Source organism: Vombatus ursinus, unplaced genomic scaffold, assembly GCF_900497805.2.
Source record: "Vombatus ursinus unplaced genomic scaffold, bare-nosed wombat genome assembly UNPS02014778.1, whole genome shotgun sequence".
Taxonomy (NCBI): Eukaryota; Metazoa; Chordata; class Mammalia; order Diprotodontia; family Vombatidae; genus Vombatus; species Vombatus ursinus.
The window spans coordinates 45,191,884-45,210,544 of NW_020954556.1; the positions used below are offsets into that span (position 1 = coordinate 45,191,884).

At 39.3% G+C, this 18,661-nt stretch overlaps 1 protein-coding gene across 1 annotated transcript in view; it reads right to left on the reverse strand.

The window, feature by feature from the left end:
• Window positions 1-2,058: 2,058 nt before the first annotated feature.
• PPP1R21 (protein phosphatase 1 regulatory subunit 21) overlaps window positions 2,059-18,661 on the reverse strand; it is a 95,928-nt gene continuing 79,325 nt past the window's right edge. Inside the window, exon 22 of the mRNA XM_027865530.1 lies at window positions 2,059-2,327. Coding sequence (XP_027721331.1) covers window positions 2,298-2,327 — 30 coding nt within the window. The 3' untranslated portion in view covers window positions 2,059-2,297. The remainder of the gene's footprint in view (window positions 2,328-18,661) is intronic.

Sequence of the window (18,661 nt, forward strand, 5' to 3'; positions counted from 1 at the left end):
TGAAGGCAGGAAAGCCACCATTGCTAAACCAAATTCCTGCCACTGGCCTCTAATTTTAGCAAACCCAAGTATTTTCAGGGAACACATTTATAGCAAATAAATAGCAGCTGTCTCAAACAAAAGAGCCAATTGAATATAATGATTTATAGAGCACAATGAACTCTTACCAGGCAAGCTGAATGACCCAATTGCCAGCTGATCAATTAAATGCAGCAAGCGCTTAGCTTTCTAAATGACCTTCTTGCCTGGCCCAGGTGCAAAGTGTAAAGGGAAGCATAATGAAAACACCATTCTTCCTCTTTGGTTTGAGTACTAGTCGCTGGCCTCTGCATACGCCTTTGTCATTTGACCTACCCCCCCCAAAATGTATTCACTCAACAATCAATCATCCAACAAACATTTATTGTGCGCCTACTGTGTGCAAGGCACTGTGGTAAACACTACACGGATACAAAGACATTTGAGACATAGTCCCTGCCCCCAAGGAGCTCACACTCTGGTTGAGAAGACAAACATAAACAAATGAAAAGCCAAATAAAACAAGACACAAATAATGGCTTGAGACAATAAACAATGTCACAAAATGTTACATATAAGCATATTCTTCAGCATTTGTTCAACACAGATTGCCTAGGACTCCAAGTGAGAGACATGAGTTGGTGTGAAGTTATGTTCGGTGCAGAATGAAAGTATCTCATTAATTTGCTGTTCTTGGGCTTATGGTATGCCTCCCTTTAGCCATACCATTGCATATTGTTTTCTATGGAAACACTGGAATTGGACTCGGAGATGAGTTCAGCACTCCCAGAAAAGCAAAAGATGATATGGCAGAGGTGAACACTAGATCCATTCTGTCTTTTGCCTACCTTGTACCCTGCAAATGAAGCAAGGGCCTCCAGCAAGTTTCCATTTAGGAGATAATTTCTCTCTTTTTTAAAAGTTCCAATTATGAACAGAATAGCTTTCTAAAAGTATCCATTCAAAGTCTTTATTTCAAAGGTTCACATGAGCTACAAGCAGTATTACAGGGCTCTGACTATAAACTAATTTCCCAATTTGTAGCTAATTACTAAATTACTTAAAAATTAAAGGCAAAGTGGCAGCCACTTTAATGGCAAGGTTTCCCACTTATCTCCTTAACGTCCAAGGACGTGGCTCTCAGCCGAGAACAGAAGCTTCCTCTATTTGAGAACAAACTATTCCCAGATATGAAGTGCTGCTGTGCCAGATGTTTTCTCAACCACCATCAACTATATTGCTATCTTTGCCTTCATATGCTGAAGTCACAGAAGAGTTGAAAGACTCTTCTGATTAATGTTCAATTAGATAAATCTAAAAAAATCACACCTTGCTATCTGAAGAGGAGGTTACAGCAATGTAGTTTTAAGAAACTCAAATGCTGGTCTAAGGTACTGGACTACAGGAAGAGAAAGAAAGGTAGACAAACGCAAGCAACATCATGAAGGAAGCAATAGCAGCAAAATCTGGACATAGATCACATGTGGGGGAGTTGGAAGATAAAAAGAAGAAATGGAAAAGGGCTCTTTTTAAAAATAATCTGGAATGATTGAATCTAATTCAAATGACACAAAGGTACCAGAAAGACATTTTAAGGTTTTGATTAATTTTGTCATATCCCCAAAAGTTTTTAGTTTCCATTATCAAACATACATTAGAAAGGCAGAAACAATTTGCTTTAAGTATGAATTTATTGACGTCAACTTCAATAAGCTAATCATTCTAATACAGAGAGTGATTTGGGAAACAGAGACAATAATAAACTCACGAGAACTAAGTTCGAATGGTCAAAAAAATAATGGAGGTTTCCATAAAGAATCTGGAGACTGCTTTCAATTATAGCAATAAACAGTGAAAAGTTGCTAATTTGAACATTTTATTCAGAAACGTATCTATTGCACTGATACCAAATCTGTTACCATATAATTGAGTTTGAAAATATACAAAATCTTTTTTGTTCTTACATACTGAAATTAAAGCCTAATCTTAAAAAGTGCACAGTAAAAACAGCTTAAGGAAATTTCTACAAGATCCATGGTATTGTATATTGTTTTGCATTTTATTGTTGACATCAAATTCTCTATTTACCTTACTGGTTACAAATACCTTCCCATTTTTTCAAAGCCATATACAGCACTGATTTGTTACTAGGTCCAATAATACTTCAGTTTTTTGAAAAGGCTGACTCCAGAAATGGACAAGGATTTTCAGCACCTGCAGTTCTGGGCAGCAGCAGCATCAAAAAGGACAGTCACCTGACTGACCCAACTATTTGTAAACTATCGACTTTTGTTCTTTTTAGAATTGCCCTGTATAAAGAAAAACATCAACAGTTAGAAAACAAACTCAAAGGAAAATATACTTCACAATTAACAAACCAAGTTATCACATTTCACTTCATCAGGAATTTCCCAAAGGATTTTTAGTTCCCGGTCTTCTCCTCCCTCTTCAGCAAGCTGACCATTCCCTTCTGCTGCATCCTCTCTCTTCCTTCTCGAAGGAAATTGCTCTCTTCTAGTTGTCCTATTTTACTTTTGTGTTTTTTGTATTATCTTATCCTCTGTATTTTCCTTTTGCTCCATCATCTTCCAACTTCTGCCTCGTAAGTTTCTTCCTTCAAGGTTATGTCCTAGGCTTGCTTCCCTTCTCTCCCTGTACCCTTTTTCTCTAGATGAACACATTATATCCCATGGGTTCCACTAACATCATTTTGCAAATAATTCTCAAACCAAGCCCTAATCTCTCTCCTGAACCTCAGTCTCATATAACCGACATTAGCACCTAGAGGTCCAATCAGTTAAGTCTGATTAACATCCCCAATATGGGAGTCATCTCTCTAACGAGAACACTTCCAACTTCCCTGTTTCTGTGAGGAGCACTCCTACTATCCTTCTAGTCATCCAGATTCACAACTGGAGAGCTGCCCTCGACTCTTCCCTTCTCAACCCCTTATCAACTACATCCAAGAAGCTGCCAAGTCTTATTAATTCTACCTCTACATCTGTTGCACCAAATCCCATTCTATCCAATCACACTGCCTCCCCTCTAGTGCGGATCCTTATCATCTCTTGCCTGAATTACTGCCAAAACCTATTAATTGGTCAGTCCCTACTTCTAGTCTCTCCCCTTTCTATTATATATTCCATACAACTGCCAAAATAATTTTCCTAAAGTAAAGGTCTAATCATGTCATTCTCCTGCTCAAAAATTTTTAGTGACTCCCTAATGCCTTTACAATAAAATACAAACTGGCAGAAACTAAGCAGAGACCAAAATCTCATACCATATACCAAAATAAAATTAAAATGGGTTCATGATTTAGATATAAAGGCTGATACTGTAAGCAAACTGGGAGAGCAAGGAATAGTTTACCTGTCAGATTTATGGAGAATAGAAGAATTCATGACCAAACAGGAGATAGAGAACATTATGAAATACAAAATAGATAATTTTGATTACATTAAATTGAAAAGTTTTTGCACAAATAAAGTCAATGCAACCAAGATGAGGAGGGAAGCAGAAAACGGTAATTTTTACAACCAGTGTCTCTGATAAGGGCCTCATTTCTAAAATATATAGAGAACCAAGTCAAATTTATAAGAATACAAGTCATTCCCCAATTGATAAATGGTCAAAGGATATGAACAGGCAGTTTTCAGATGAAGAAATTAAGCCATCTATAGTCCTATGAAAAAATGCTCTAAATCACTACTGATTGGAGAAAGACAAATCAAAACAACTCTGAGGTACCACATCACACCTATCAGATTGGCCAACATGACAAAATAGGAAAATGATAAATGCTGGAGATGTGGGAAAATTGGCACTAATGTATTGCTGGTGGAGTTGTGAAATGATCTAACCATTTTGGAGAGCAATTTGGAACTATGCCCAAAGAGCTATAAAAATGTGCATACCCTTTGACCCGGCAACAGCACTTCTAGGACTATATCCCAGAGAGATCATAAAAATGGGGAAAGGACCCACATGTACAAAAATATTTATAGCAGCTCTTTTTGTGGTGGCAAAGAAGTAGAAATTGAGGAGACGACCATCAATTGGGGAATGGCTGAACAAGTTGTGGTATATGAATATAACGGAATACTATTGTGCTATAAGAAATGATGAGCAGGCAGACTTCAGAAAAACCTGGAAAGGGGCAGCTAGGTGGCGCAGTGGATAAAGCATCGGCCCTGAAGTCAGGAGGACCTGAGTTCAAATCCGGCCTCAGACCAAACACTTGACACTTACTAGCTGTGTGACCCTGGGCAAGTCACTTAACCCCAATTGCCTTAACAAAAAAAAAAAAAAAAGGCAGAAAAACCTGGAAAGACTTGTATGGACCGATGCTGAGTGAAGTGAGCAGAACCAAGAGAATGTTGTACACAGTACAACCACGTTGTCGATGACTAACGTTGATAGACTTAGCTCTTCTCAGCAATGCAAGGATCTAAGACATCTCCAAAGGTCTCATGATGGAAAATGCTATCTACATCCAAAGAAAGAGCTATGGAGTTTGAATGCAGATCAAAGCATACTATCTGCTATTTTTTTTTTCTTCTGTTGTGTTTTGTTTCCTCTTTCTGGTGGTTCTTTCTATTGGTTCTAATTCTTCCTGACAACATGACTAATGTGAAAATATGTTTAATAGGAATGTATATGTAGAGCCTATATCAGATTGCGTGCTGTCTTGGGGACAGTGGTGGGGAAGGGTAGAAAAATTTAAAACTCAAAAGCTTATGAAAGTGATTTTGGTAAATCAAAATAAATTAATAAAAAAAAAATACAAACTCATGTTGACATATAAAGCCCTTCACGTCTGGCTCCAACTGACCCTTCCCAGATTTATTTCACATTTCGCTTTCACAAACTCTATGTTCCAGCCAAACCAGACTACCAGCTGTTCCCCAAAATAGGGACATCTTCAACTTTTGTGTATCTGCCTGGGGGCTGCTGCCCATGCTCAGAATGCGCTCATTTCTCATGTTGGCCTCCTAGAATCCTAGTTTCCCTCAAAGCTGAATTCAAGTACCATCTTCTATAGTAAGCTTTCACTGACTGACTGGACTCATTGTCAGTCTTCCATATATAGATCTCCTCTTGGGTTCCTTCCAGTTCTAGATCTGTGATTCTCTATTTTCACCAGTTGACTATAAGATCTTTGAAGGCCAGTCTGTTTCTTGTTTGTCTCTGTACCTCTAGTCCCTTGAATATAGTGGGCATTTAATAAAGACTTGTTGAATAGGATCTTATTCACTCTCATGATTTCAATTACCTTTTCTAGTCTCCTAAATCTTTATTTCTGGCCCTGCCTTTCTTGTGGTCTTCAGACCTCCATCTCCAATAGTCTACAGGGCAGGTTAGATCGTGTTATGTTATAATAGTCACCAAACTGATATCACTGGCTTCAGGCTCTCCTCTTTCCAGGCAAGGCTTCACGCAACTCCAAAAATAATCTTCCAAAATACATAGGACTGGCCATTTCCAGTGGTCAAAAATCTTCACTGGCACCCTATTTCTCTAAAGATAAAATACCAACTCCTTAGTTTGGAATTTAAAACATCCACAATTTGGTTCCAATCTTCCTTTTCAGATTTTATTTCACATTCTTCTTCTTCACACATTCTATGTTCCAGTTAAATTCAACTACTAGCTATTTCCCAACCTGATCTTGCCATATCCCACCTCGCTGTATTCACAAAGGCAACAACCTCTCCCCATCCCCCCACCCCCCAACCTCATTTGCTGCAACGTATTTCTACCTTATCTTCACATTTAAATCTTCCTCTTCCCAAAAAACTCATCTTAGGCGTCAGATCTTCCATGAAGTCTAAGCGATACTGCAATTAAGAATGCTGGACCTGGAGTCAGGAACACTTGAGCTCAAATCCAGCCTCAGATACTTACTAGCTGTGTAACCCTGGGCAAGTCACTTAATCTCTGTCCGCCTAAGTTTCCTCAACTATGAAATAGAAATAATAATAGCACCCAACTCCATAGGTTGCTGTGAGTATCAAATGAGGTAATATTTGTAAAGTATGCTGCAAACCTTAAAGCATTTTACAAATGCTAGTTATTATAATAATAACAATATTATTATTAAAATCTTCCCTGGTCCCCTCAGCTAAGTGTGATTTTCCTTCCCAATTTTTTCTAGAACAGACTGTCTAGATTGTTGCTTAGCTTTCATCAAATTCTACCTTGAATTCTACACCTACCATCCTCCCAGTAAATTGTTTACTAGTTGAAGTCAGGGTCTGTCATTTTTTCATCTCTGTAACCGTAGAAGTAACATAGTATCTTGAACACAGCAGGCATTTAATAAATGTCTGTCAAACTGAACTTGATATCTCACTGAGGCTTCAAACTTGATATGTCCAAAACTAAACTCAGTATGTTTCCCTTAAATCTTCTCTTCCTTCTGACTTTAATATTTCAGCTCAAGCTACCACCATTCATCTAGTTTTCCACATTTTCATCCTTAAGATTATCTTTGATTCTTCTTGTTCCTTCTCTTCTAGTATTCAACCCCTTACCAAATCTTGTCAATTCAACCTAAACTTTTCTCAGATCCACATCCTCTGCTCTATTCCTTCTAACGTAAGTTTCCATTAATCACCCAACTGGACTTCTGCATTTGCTTTTTCATAGGTCTTCACACCTCTACTTTCTCCCCCCCCACCCCCATTCATCTTCATACTGATACCAGAACAATCTTTCTGATGTATAGATATAGTCATGTCTTGCCTTTGCTCAAAATACCTCAAAGTGGCACTCTAATACTTTCCAAAGTTCAAATTGTAATACTTGATATTCAACGTCCTACACAATCTGGAACCCCTCTAGCATTCCAGCCTTATTTCGTATTTCTTCTGAACCCTGAACATGCCCTGGAATTTTTTGTCTATACCTCAGCTCACAATGTTACATAAGCTTAGAATGTTCTCCCTCCCTGTATAATTGTTGAATTCTTGACCATACTTTGAATCCAACTCAAATCTCAACTGTTACATAAATATTTCCCTGATTCATCCATTAGGTAAGCAACCTTCTTCTTTGAGCCTCCATTGAACAAGGGTTGTTTTACAACCGTAATGTAATTATCATGTAACGTGTTTTAAAATCCTGCTATTACAATAACATGTATTACAATAATTATTTTTTATCTTATCCCTCAAGTAAACTCCATTAGGCCAACGGCCATGTCTTATCTACACTTCATATATTCCCCAGGGTCTAGCACTATGCCCTATACACAGTAGGTACCTAATAAACATTTACTAAATTTGAACATTGTGTGACCTCGGTCAAGTTATCTAACCTCCTCCCTGAGCTTGAGTTTTCCTATCTGTAAAAGGAGGAAGTTAGACTAGATGATTTCTGAAGTCCCTTATGCCTCTAAGTATTCATCACATTTTAATAATTTGGTTTCCAAAAAAAAAAGTGCTCCATTTGAAAACTAATTTTTATTCTCTTAAGTCATCTAACATTTCTCCTGCTTATTAAATACTATGCTTCTGTACATTTCACCAATTCCTTCTTTCCCACTCCTTGTAATTCCCCCTGCCATTTCCACCCATCAGTTATAATGAGAAAACTACTGACTTGGCATCCATCAAAACCACATATATTTATTTTAATCTAAAGCGCTCCATAAAGCTGGCAAAAAACCTTTTCACCGACATTCTTCTTTGTCACTTAAATGGCTTTTCCCATTGTTATATTAAGTCTCAATAAACACATGTGTCTTTATTTGAAAGAGGTAAGAAAAGGTTAATCAATAATAGCCTCAGGAAACCATTTTTAATCATATTCCTACATTTAACAATTAAACATAAGTATTTAATGGAATCAATACAAGTGAGAAATGCATACAATACAAAGAACATGCTAATGGCAGCCAAAAATTCTTCAGGATGTTTATGTGGTATCCAATGCTGACAGCACTGACTCAACAATAGTCTGAGGCTTTATCTGACAAACAGAATTAGCAGCAAACAGGAAAAAATAGGTACCAAACAAAAGAGAAAAATCAATATGTAAATGACTCAAAGGCAATCTAGACGGTGAATATATGAATGGGCTGACTTTTATTAACTACTGGTATTAGATGGTTTGAGGAATAGATTGAAAAGGTTTTCTTAAGGGTACTAGAATTCACTTGAAAATAAATACCCTACGTGCTTAAAAGTAACCAAAATCCAAATACTTGGAGGGCAATGCAGAAACTGATTTTAACAAATTTTTTCAGCTTAGCTCAGCTCTTCAACCAATAAGGACGAATTATTATTGTTATCTGAATAATAGGAAATGAAATATGTCATCTGTTAAAACTAGAGTTAGTGAATTATTTCTATGAGGAAACCCAAAATGCAGGCTTCCATAATGCTAAGTTTAAAGTTATCACCTGAACTACCAAAATTTTTGTTCCCTATCACTAATATACTCAATAGGATATTCCTACTCTAATTTTGAACCTAACCTTGGTTTAAAAGACCTAACAGCAAATCAGACTTTACTATCATGACCGAATAAACAACAAGAATCCACAAAATAGCAAATACCATTTGTGGCAAAATAGCAAGCTAAAGGGCACCAAGGTGCTGCAGATGAATTCACCTCTCCATTTCATTAGGTAAACTTGTATTAATAAACTGAGGGTACGGTGAGAACATGGGCAGAGAGGGCCAAAACAAGAGATCCTGGAAAGATATGCCCCAAATCCATTCTTCTGAGGTATTTATCACCTCAAAGGCCATAAAAAAGAATCAAATTGGTTCATCTCATCTCTTTTGCTTTCAGAGAGACACACACAAAAACAGTCTCGATTACCAGGGGGCCAAGAGAACACCATAAAAGTACAATGAGAAGCAAACTGGTACAAAGTAAAAATTCCTACATACTGAAAGAACTAATTTCCTGAGAGGTTTTCCACTAATCAGCTAGCCTATTGTAACCTAGATTAGCAGTAGTGGCATAATTTGTGACTAGCAAATTACCACCTTCGACTCCCTAATTCTTGTGATTCAGAGTTGTAATCCACCAAGGCGTAACTGTAACTAGTTGTCCTTTGTGACCTCTCCCTGGCATACTAACCTCCTTCCCCCAGTGTCTATTTTACTCTGCCCTTCCCTTCCATTTAGCCCCCCAAAATCTCAACCCTGAAACTGACCTTAGATTTCTCCCTCTGGTTCTTTCCATCTTTTGTTTGTGCTCACAGAGATCTAATTCCAGAAAACACCTTATCTCTGGACATGCTCTCCTGTACTGGCTGATCCTTTTTTCAGGCCTCTCAAGCATATTCCTTCCCACCCTACTGTTACTTGTAGGGACTGCCCTACTACAAGCATTCAGAAACTTCTCTCCCTTTGAGACACAAAATCTGTCAACATGGCCCTGTCCAGATCCTGACAGATCCCTGTCATGTCCTGGCCCCAAAGTCACTCACCCTCCTTACCCTACGAGCTCAGTACCTGGCTCAGTCTTCTCCATCCCAACTACTGCCCTCATTCTTAGGGAGGACTTCATATTTGTCTTGATAGACTCACAAACACTCTGTCTGTCAGTTCATCAATGTCCTTACTACAGCTTCACTCCACCTCAGCTCCCCACAGGGGTAGTCACATATCTTAGACCTTACCATCACTTCCAATTTATACCATTTTCACAAACTTGAATGGTGAAATTCCCTTTTCTGATCACAATGTCCTGTCTTTTTATCTCTCCCTCTGCTTTGACTCCTCCAAAATATATTCTTCACTGTCACTGTGACCTCCAGTCACTGCTCTCAGTTCAAGTCCATCACCCCTTCTTTGGTCTCATTTTCTTTTCATAGTCTTCATCTCAGAGTAAAACAGTTATGATCATAAGCCATCTTCCATTCTTGACACTCTCCACCTGATCTGCTCTCACTTTTTATACCCTGTCAGTCTTCACATCTGGGTCCCCCCTCATCATTCACTTTCTCTGCTCCTAGTAGCTGAAGGAAATAATGCAGTTCTGCCACCTGGACCCATGACAAGTTCATGTCTCCAGATCTCAACTGGATCTTCACTTTAACTTAAAACAGCAATCCTTGTAGTCTTTTTTTTTTTTTTTTTTGGTTTTGGGCAATGGAGTTAAGTGACTTGCCCAGGGTCACACAGCTAGTGAGTGTTATGTGTCTGAGGCTGGATTTGAACTCAGGTCCTCCTGAATCCAGAGCCGGTGCCCTATGCACTGAGCCACCTAGCTGCCCCTCCTTTTAGTCTTCCTGGAGTGACTCCTAGAGTGACTCAGTGTCACTCTCACAGCTGTTATTCCAAACCTTCTCTCTCAATCCTTTATACCTTCCTTAAACTCCCCCTCAGCAAAGGATCTTAAATCCTTTACTGAGAAAAATCAAGGCCATCTGCCATCTCCCTCAGCTCCCTTACTCCATACTTCAAAATACTTCTATAGCATCTCCCCTTCCTTTCTTCCTTTGCCAACGCCAACCCCTCTGATTGTACCCTGGGCCTTAGCCTCTGACAACCCCATACACACATACATCACCTCTTTCTCCTCTAGGAGTTTGCACTCATATGTCATTTTCTCCCTCTTTCTCATCTTCAAACTTCTCCTTTTTACTGGCTCCTTCTCAACAGCCCAGAAACATTCAGATATTCACAATTTGTAAAAACCTGTCCCTTCAAACTATTGTACTCCATTCTCCTGTCACTCAAGGAGCTGTCTGCATTATGGGCTCCATTTCTTCTCCATGCACTCACTTCTCCACCCTTTGAAATCTGGCTTCCACTCACATCTTTCTACTAAATTCACTATTTCAAAAAGTAACTAAAAAAAACCTAGGGGCCAAATCCAATGGCCTCTTTTTAGTCCTCACCCTCTTTGTCACTTTTGATACTGCTGACCACTTCTCGTCCAGGCTATGCTCTTCTCCTTTGGCTTCCATGACATTACTCTGGTTCTTCTTCTATAGGCCTGACTCTTCCTTCTCAGTCTATTCTGCTGCTCGTCCCTGTCTGATGAACAACTGGTGTTGCTTATGGGTTTGTCCTGGGCCCTCTCCTCTCTCTTCAGTCTCTCTACTGATTATCTCATCAGCTCGCATATATTCAAGTTTTCTCTTTACACAGATGATTCTCACATCTCCAGCTCCATTCTTTGGCCAGAATCCCAATCTTACACTGTCAATGACTGATTAGAAATCTCCACCTGGACATCCCATCAGCACCTCAATATGTCCAAGATTATCTTTCTCTCCAAACTCTCCCCTCCTCCAAACTCTACTATTTCTATTAAGGACACAATCAGTCTTCAAGTCACTGAGGTTTACAATGTCCTGGACTACTAGCTCTCCCTTACTGCCTCTCTCATATCCAATCAGTTGCCAAGTTAGCTAGTTAATTCTGCCTTCACAACATCTCTTGTATCTATCCCACTTCTCTCCACTCAACAACCTTAATTCAATCCCTTACCCCCTCTTGCCTGTTCTCTGCAAGGGCCTCCTAATTAATCTCCCTGTCTTTTTTTTTTCCCTACTGTTCCTCTTTACAATATATTCTCCACACAACGGCCAAAATAATTGTTCTAAGACACAAATGTGAATGTCATTCCCTTGCTCAAGAATCTTCAGTAGCTCCCTACTGTATATTGAGCAAAAGATTACATTTTTCGGTCTGGAGCCCTCTATAATCTACCTCCAACTTACTAGGCTTATTTCCCATTATTCCTTTCAAATAATCTAAAGAATACTAGCTATTCCCAGAATTCAACAAGCCATTGCCTGCCTCTATGCTTTCACATAAACTGTCTACCATGCCTAGAATGCAGTCCTCCCTCATTTCCAGATTTCAGAATCCTTTTGTTCAGTCTTTTTCAGCCATGCCTGACTCTTTGTGACCCTATTTAGGGTTTTCCTGGCAAAGATAGTGGAGTGGTTTGCCATTTCCTTTGGCTCATTTTATAGATGAGGAAACTCAGGCAAACGGGGTTAAATGACTTGCCCAGGGTCACACAGCTAGGAAGTGTCTGAGGCTGGATTTTAATTCAGGAAGATAAGTCTTCCTGACTCCAGGCCCAGCACTCTACCCACTGAGCCACTTAGCTGCCCTCAGAATCCTTATCCTTCCTTAAAAGCTCAACTTCAGTGATACCTTTTCTGGTAGCCAACTCTAATTTAGTGCTCTTTATCTATTCAAACTACCTTTTGTATATTTAAATGTGAAAATGTTTTATTTCCCTTCCCCCCAGTAGAATCAATAAGCTCCTTGAGGGCAGGGTCTGTTCATTTCTGTCTTTGTATTATCAACATCTCATGTAATACCTCACATATGTGAAGTGAGTGAGAAGTATCTATTGACTTGAATTGAAAGAAAAAGACAACAAAATATTCCAAGACCAAGTTAAAAGTGATCTGTAAAGTCCATGGACTGTGACTTCATATTACTGTTAGAGTACTCACAATAGATTAAGAATACATATCTAATATGGTACCTGATCTCCAAGAGTTTACATTCAAAAGTAATTTTACACATCTATATACAAACATTCTTTATTTGTGTATGTTTGTGTATATAGTTGATTTTCCATTGAACTGTGATCTGAATGTGGGTATAATCCCTCCACAGAAGAAGATCATAGCTCATCCATACTTGCTCCTCCAGTGCAATTCTTGTCTGTGTATCCAATACAAAAGGTCCACCCAACTCATTGGGGGCCTTCTTCACATACTGATGACATTGTGTGAATATCAATGGTGCACATAGCCTTGTATAACAGTTATTCCTTACTCTTTCTGTATGATTAGCCTATCTTCTTTTCCAGTCATACATTTCCCTCATAATACCCTTTGTGCTACTAAGTCCTCATTTGCAATGTGCTGGAGGCTCCTCACACCCAACAACAGGTGCTTCTCCATTGCCCTTGGGAGGATTCTCAACTTCCATTCTTTGGAGAATAAGGTTCTGAGGCTCATACCCATCAATGAATAAAAATGCATTAAGTACTTCTATGTGCCAGGCACAACATGCTGAGTGCTAGAGATGTAAATTCAAAAGTGAGGCAGTCTCTGGCCACAAGAGCTTACATTAAAACGTGGGAGTGGTAGCCAGGGAAGGCAACTTTGGTCTCAGAATTAAAGGGATCCACAGGACAGTCAACTGACATGCTTGTCCAGAAGCAAAAATGTTGATCTGACTACTGTTCAGAGTAAGGGGTAGAAGGTAAGGTGATGTGGGGGAGGGGAGGGTGGTTACTAAGAATTGCAGCAAGGCAGACAGCAAGAAGGCAAGACGGCCTGAATTGATAGCTGGGTGGGATGTGAAAAATGGTCTGGTCAGGGTTCAGCAAGATGAATTTGTGCTTACTTGCTCATCAAGACAGCTCAACCTGCCCCCAGGAGGAGTTCCCAAACTGAACAGATTATGTCCTCTATGGAATGAGAAGAAGAGTGGTTTCTAGAAGGATGGAGTTAGAGGATACTGTTTCAGGTGGGAAGAAATGGGGCAATGGAAAGATAGTTCACATATACACAATGTGAAACACTGTCTTGAGATCAGTCAGATGAGCCTGCACTCACTCACCAATCAAAACAATTTAGCCACATGGTGGGTACCAAAGCTGAATGGATTATTTCCCCCAAGGACTAACATACATCATCACTAGAAGAAAAACATGTTAAAGAGGAAGACTTGTTTCAGGGGGAAGCTTGGGATCATTAAGAGAATTGTACAATTTCCTTTCTTTCTTTCTTTTTTTTTTTTTAAAGGCTATTGGGGTTAAGTGACTTGCCTAGGGTCACACAGCTACAAAGTGTCAAGTGTTTGGTCTGAGGCCGGATTTGAACTCAGGTCCTCCTGACCTCAGGGCCGGTGCTCTATCCACTGCACCACCTAGCTGCCCCTAAATTGTACAGTTTCTTAAAGGTCATCTAGCCTGTCTTCCTGTTCCTGGTCAACTCCTAACCCAGTTCATTGTGTGTGTGTGGGGTGTGTGTGTGTGTGTGTGTGTTCTGAATGAGCTCTATGGATCATACATTTAACTGTATATCACAGTCTGGACAACAGGCATTCTACATCTATAATCAATCTGATTTTATGTGAATAGTTAAGACTTAAATCTTTTCAATGATTATGACTAAATTTAGGAGAGTGTATAATGTTCTACGGCTTGATGCAATCAACACAATGTCATCTGCAAAAAGGTGCATCTGGAGGCCTTCACCATCTACAGAGAATTCCTCTTCCATTTGACTGTATACTAAGTATCTTTCTTGATGGTGGCAAACACCTTTGGCAAGAATACATTTCCTAGGGGCAGCTAGGTGGCACAGTGGATAGAGTACCAGCCCTGGATTCAGGAAGACCTGAGTTCAAATCTGGCCTCAGACACATAACACTTACTAGCTGTGTGACCTTGGGCAAGTCACTAGCCATTGCCTAGCCAAAAAAAAAAAAAAAGAATGCATTTCCTTGTTTGCCACTTGATATTAATGACAAGTTTTCTTGGTTAGAGTTTTCATAGAATTTTACATGTGTAATGGGGGTCTGGCACATACTCAGAACATCTCTGAGGGCATCTCCCCATTTGAAGAGAAAGGAAACCTGCCTTCAGAAGAGTCATGACTACATGTCATGGAAGAACCTTGGAGACACTCCTGTAACTGGTTCTGGTCAGCTACCCACATGTTGGATAAGAGGCTCTGACTGGCTGCAGAAGCATTCAGAAAGGACTAGTAGCAAGAACCTCAGCCATTTTCTCTCCAGCTGAACTATGTTGGTTTGACTCCTTTGCTAGTGGCATCTAGTAAGCAACAATACTGTACCAAGAGGTTTTGTACCTTCTCCCCACTAAGACCATGCAGTTCCATGAAAATGGACCTTGGTTCTTTTCCTGCTTCAGTATTTTCATTCTGGGTAAAGGAGGCAGTATAATAGATAGAACACTGGGTTTGAATCAGGAAGATTCATCTTCATGAGTTCAAATCTGATCTCACACACTTACTAGCTGGGAGACCCTGAGCAAGTCATTTAACTGTGTTCACCCCAGTTCCTCATCTGCAAAATGAGCTGGAAAAGGAAATGCCAAACCACTCCAGTGTCTTTAACAAGAAAACCCCAAAATGGGGTCACAGAGAACTGGACAGACCGAAATGACTGAACAACAACAAAGGAGATTAATCCACACACTCTTGTCCCTGGGAATTTAGAGAGTTCAGGACCACAAACTTCCAGATCCCAGAGGAAGAATCCCAGGAGTCAAAATCTATTCTGAGTTCTATAGCTGGTTCAGCATCAATGCTCCAGGGAGCAAGAAATGACCTTTGAGACACAGTTCAGTGGGAGCTAAGAGGACTCATCCAACAGCCATGCTCCATTTGGACATAAACTTGGCAAGACCAATGTTATATAAGAACTAGTTTACTCCAAGATCACTCTTCCCAGAGACCAAGGCATGCCAGGAGAATATGCCTCCAAGGAGTTGGAGGGAAACGTTTGTACTTTTGTTATTGCTATGTCTTGAAAGAAAAAACTCCTTAGAAAAAGCTAATTGATGTTAAGTGGTTAAATAATATTGAGGTGCTAGTCACTGGTGGCTAATAGTGGGGACACAACCGCTGGGTGCTCAAGCCAAAATCATTAGAAAAGAGACGTCCTCAAGCCTCTCAGAGCATCCCTAGAACCAAGAATAGACAGACACAGCCAGTCTGGTTCTGGAATAGTGGGCCACAACATACTCACTATGCATAATTTTGACTTATGCATGGAAGATAGTTTGCCTTTTAGATGGCATTTTGCTCTACTGAACCAAACTTATTTTTATAGCCAAACACAGTAAGCACAGTGGGATCCTGTATTCTCAATAGTCTGAAACAAATGTGGAAAGTAGAGATGGGTCTGCTGTAGAATATCATCTATGGAAACTGCCTATTACCTTTTTAACCTTCTCATAAAATTTTTGTATTAAAAAGGAAGCATATGGGTCAGCAGTTCAAGACTTTGGCTTTTTTTTGGGGGGGGAGGGCAGCGACAGGCTTAAAATAAGGACCTGAGAAATTTTCCCCCTGTACCTTTGGTATCCTCCTCCTCTCTTTTAGTTACCTTGAGAATAGGTCCCTCAACTACTTCAAACTGTGTCTCCTCCATCATGAATCTCCTCTTACCACACTTAATTGTAGTTCAGCTGCTTTTTCTGTCTTTCTTTTCTCAATCATTTCTATCTCCTCTACAATACTTAGAATTAACACGGTGCTTACAAGTTGGCAAAGCACTTTATGACCATCATTTCATTTGAGTCTCATCACAACCCTGGGAAGTAGGGGCTATCGTTATCCCTGGGCTAGGAATGAGGAAATTGAGGCAGGCAAAAGTTAGGTGACTTGAGGTCAGATTTGAACTTAAGTCTTCCTGACTCAAGACCTACTGTTCTACTCACTGTGCCACCAGCTGCCTCTAAAAGAACAAGCGGTATTAGTGATAATCAAGTCCTGTGTGGTAAGATGCTTCCCACCCCTTTACCAAGCAAAGGCTTTTTCCAATCCCCCTCAATACTAGGGCCTTTCCTCTCCACTATTATCTCCAATTTATCCTGTCTATAGCTTGTTTGTAGATAGTAGTTTGTGAATGGTCTTCCCCATTAGATTGTGAGCTTTTTGTGGGCAGGGACTCTCTTCTACCTTTCTTTGTATCCACAGTGCCTGTAATATACTACTTACTAACTGCTGATTGATAAAAGTTTGTCATAACTCATGACAGAAAATGCTGTCCACATCTAGAAAAAGAACTGGGGAGTCTGAATGCAGATAGAAACATATCATTTGCTTTCTCTCTTTTTTATTCCCCTGTTTCTTCTTTCTCGTGGTTTCTCCCATTGGTTCTAATTCTTCTTTACAACATGACTAATGTGAAAATGGGTTTAATATGAATGTATATGAGCCTATATTAATTTACATACCATCTTGGGGTGGAGGGAGGGGAGAGATGGGGAGAAAATTTGGAACTCAAAATCTTATGGAAGTGATTGTTGAAAACTAAAAATTAATTAATTAAAAAAAGAAAAAAATTAAAAAAAGAAAAAAGAAAAGTTTGTCATAAAAATTTTTACAGATTTTTCTGTTTTTTAGTCTGTTGTTCTCCTTCCAATTTCATCCTTAAATGTCACAAGAATGTCTTTGCCTCCTTGAATTAATTCTTACCAAGTTTCCTTTTAACTCTTTTTTACCTCTGTAGTTTCTTACTGTTTTATGAGACAATACTGCTCATGTCTTTCCATTAGGTTTCTCTTTAAGGTTTAAAATTGAGATTATGTTCTAAACTGCTCTTGGTTATACTATTGTTTTGCAAGAAGATCAAATGTTGGGACAGCTAGGTGGCGCAGTGGATAGAGCTCCAGCCTTGGAGTCGGGAGGACCTGAGTTCAAATCCCACCTCAGACACTTGACATTTACTAGTTGTATACCCTGGGCAAGTCACTTAACTCCAACTGCCTCACCAAAAAAACCAAAAACAGAAACAAAAAATCAACAAGAGAAGATCAATGTTAATGGCTGGTAGTTTCAGGGCTCCTTTGGCAATTCAGTTTAAGAAATAGTTGACAGCAATACACGTTTTTTCCATTCATTTCCTATTTTTCAACATCAAGTTTTCCTAAATTAATGACATTGGACTTATTTTCACGACACACCACACTATCTCCTCATTTCTGTTCTTTCTTCTAGTTCCATATTAATTTTGATATCTGCCATATATATCACTAATAGTCTATACACAGCTGATCTGAGGACTCTTACATCAATAATGAGATTTCTGTCAAAATATAATCAATTTCCTTTCTATGATGTTGTTTGGTGCCCACTATTTCCAGAACCTCCTAATTCTTTTCTCAAATAAAGTATTCATGATATGTAGGTGCAAGCTTCTCTACAGACAACAAATTATAATTTCCAATGTATTTTTCACTATGCCCATTTTTTGTTTTGTTTTTGTTAGACAATGGAGGTGAGTGACTTGCCCAGAGTCACACAGCTAGTAAGCATCAAGTGTCTAAGGCCACAAGACGACAAAACAAGAAAATGCTAAATGTTGGAGTAGATGTGGGAAAATTGGAACACGAATGCATTGTTGGTGGAGTTGTGAAATGATCCAACCATTTTGGAGAGCAATTTGGAATATGCCCAAAGGGCTATAAAAATGTGCATACCCTTTGACCCAGCAATAGCACTTCTAGAGCTGTATCCCAAAGAGATCAAGAAATGGGAAAAGGACTCACATGTACAAGAATATTTATAGAAGCTCTTCTTGTGGTGGCAAAGAATTGGAAATTGAGAGGATGCCCATCAACTGGGGAATGGCTGAACAAGTTGTGGTATATGAATGTAATGGAATACTATTGTGCCATAAGAAATGATGAACAGGATGACTTCAGAAAAACCTGGAAAGAATGGACTGATGAAGTGAGCAGAACCAGGAGAACGTTGTACACAATAACAGCGTTATGCGATGACTAATATCGATAAACTTAACCCTTCCCAGCAACACAAGGATCTAAGACATCTCCAAAGGCCTTGTGATGGAAAATGCTATCCACATCCAAAGAAAGAACTATGGAGTTTGAATGCAGATCGATGCATACTATGCTATTTTTTTTCCTCTTCTGTTGAGTT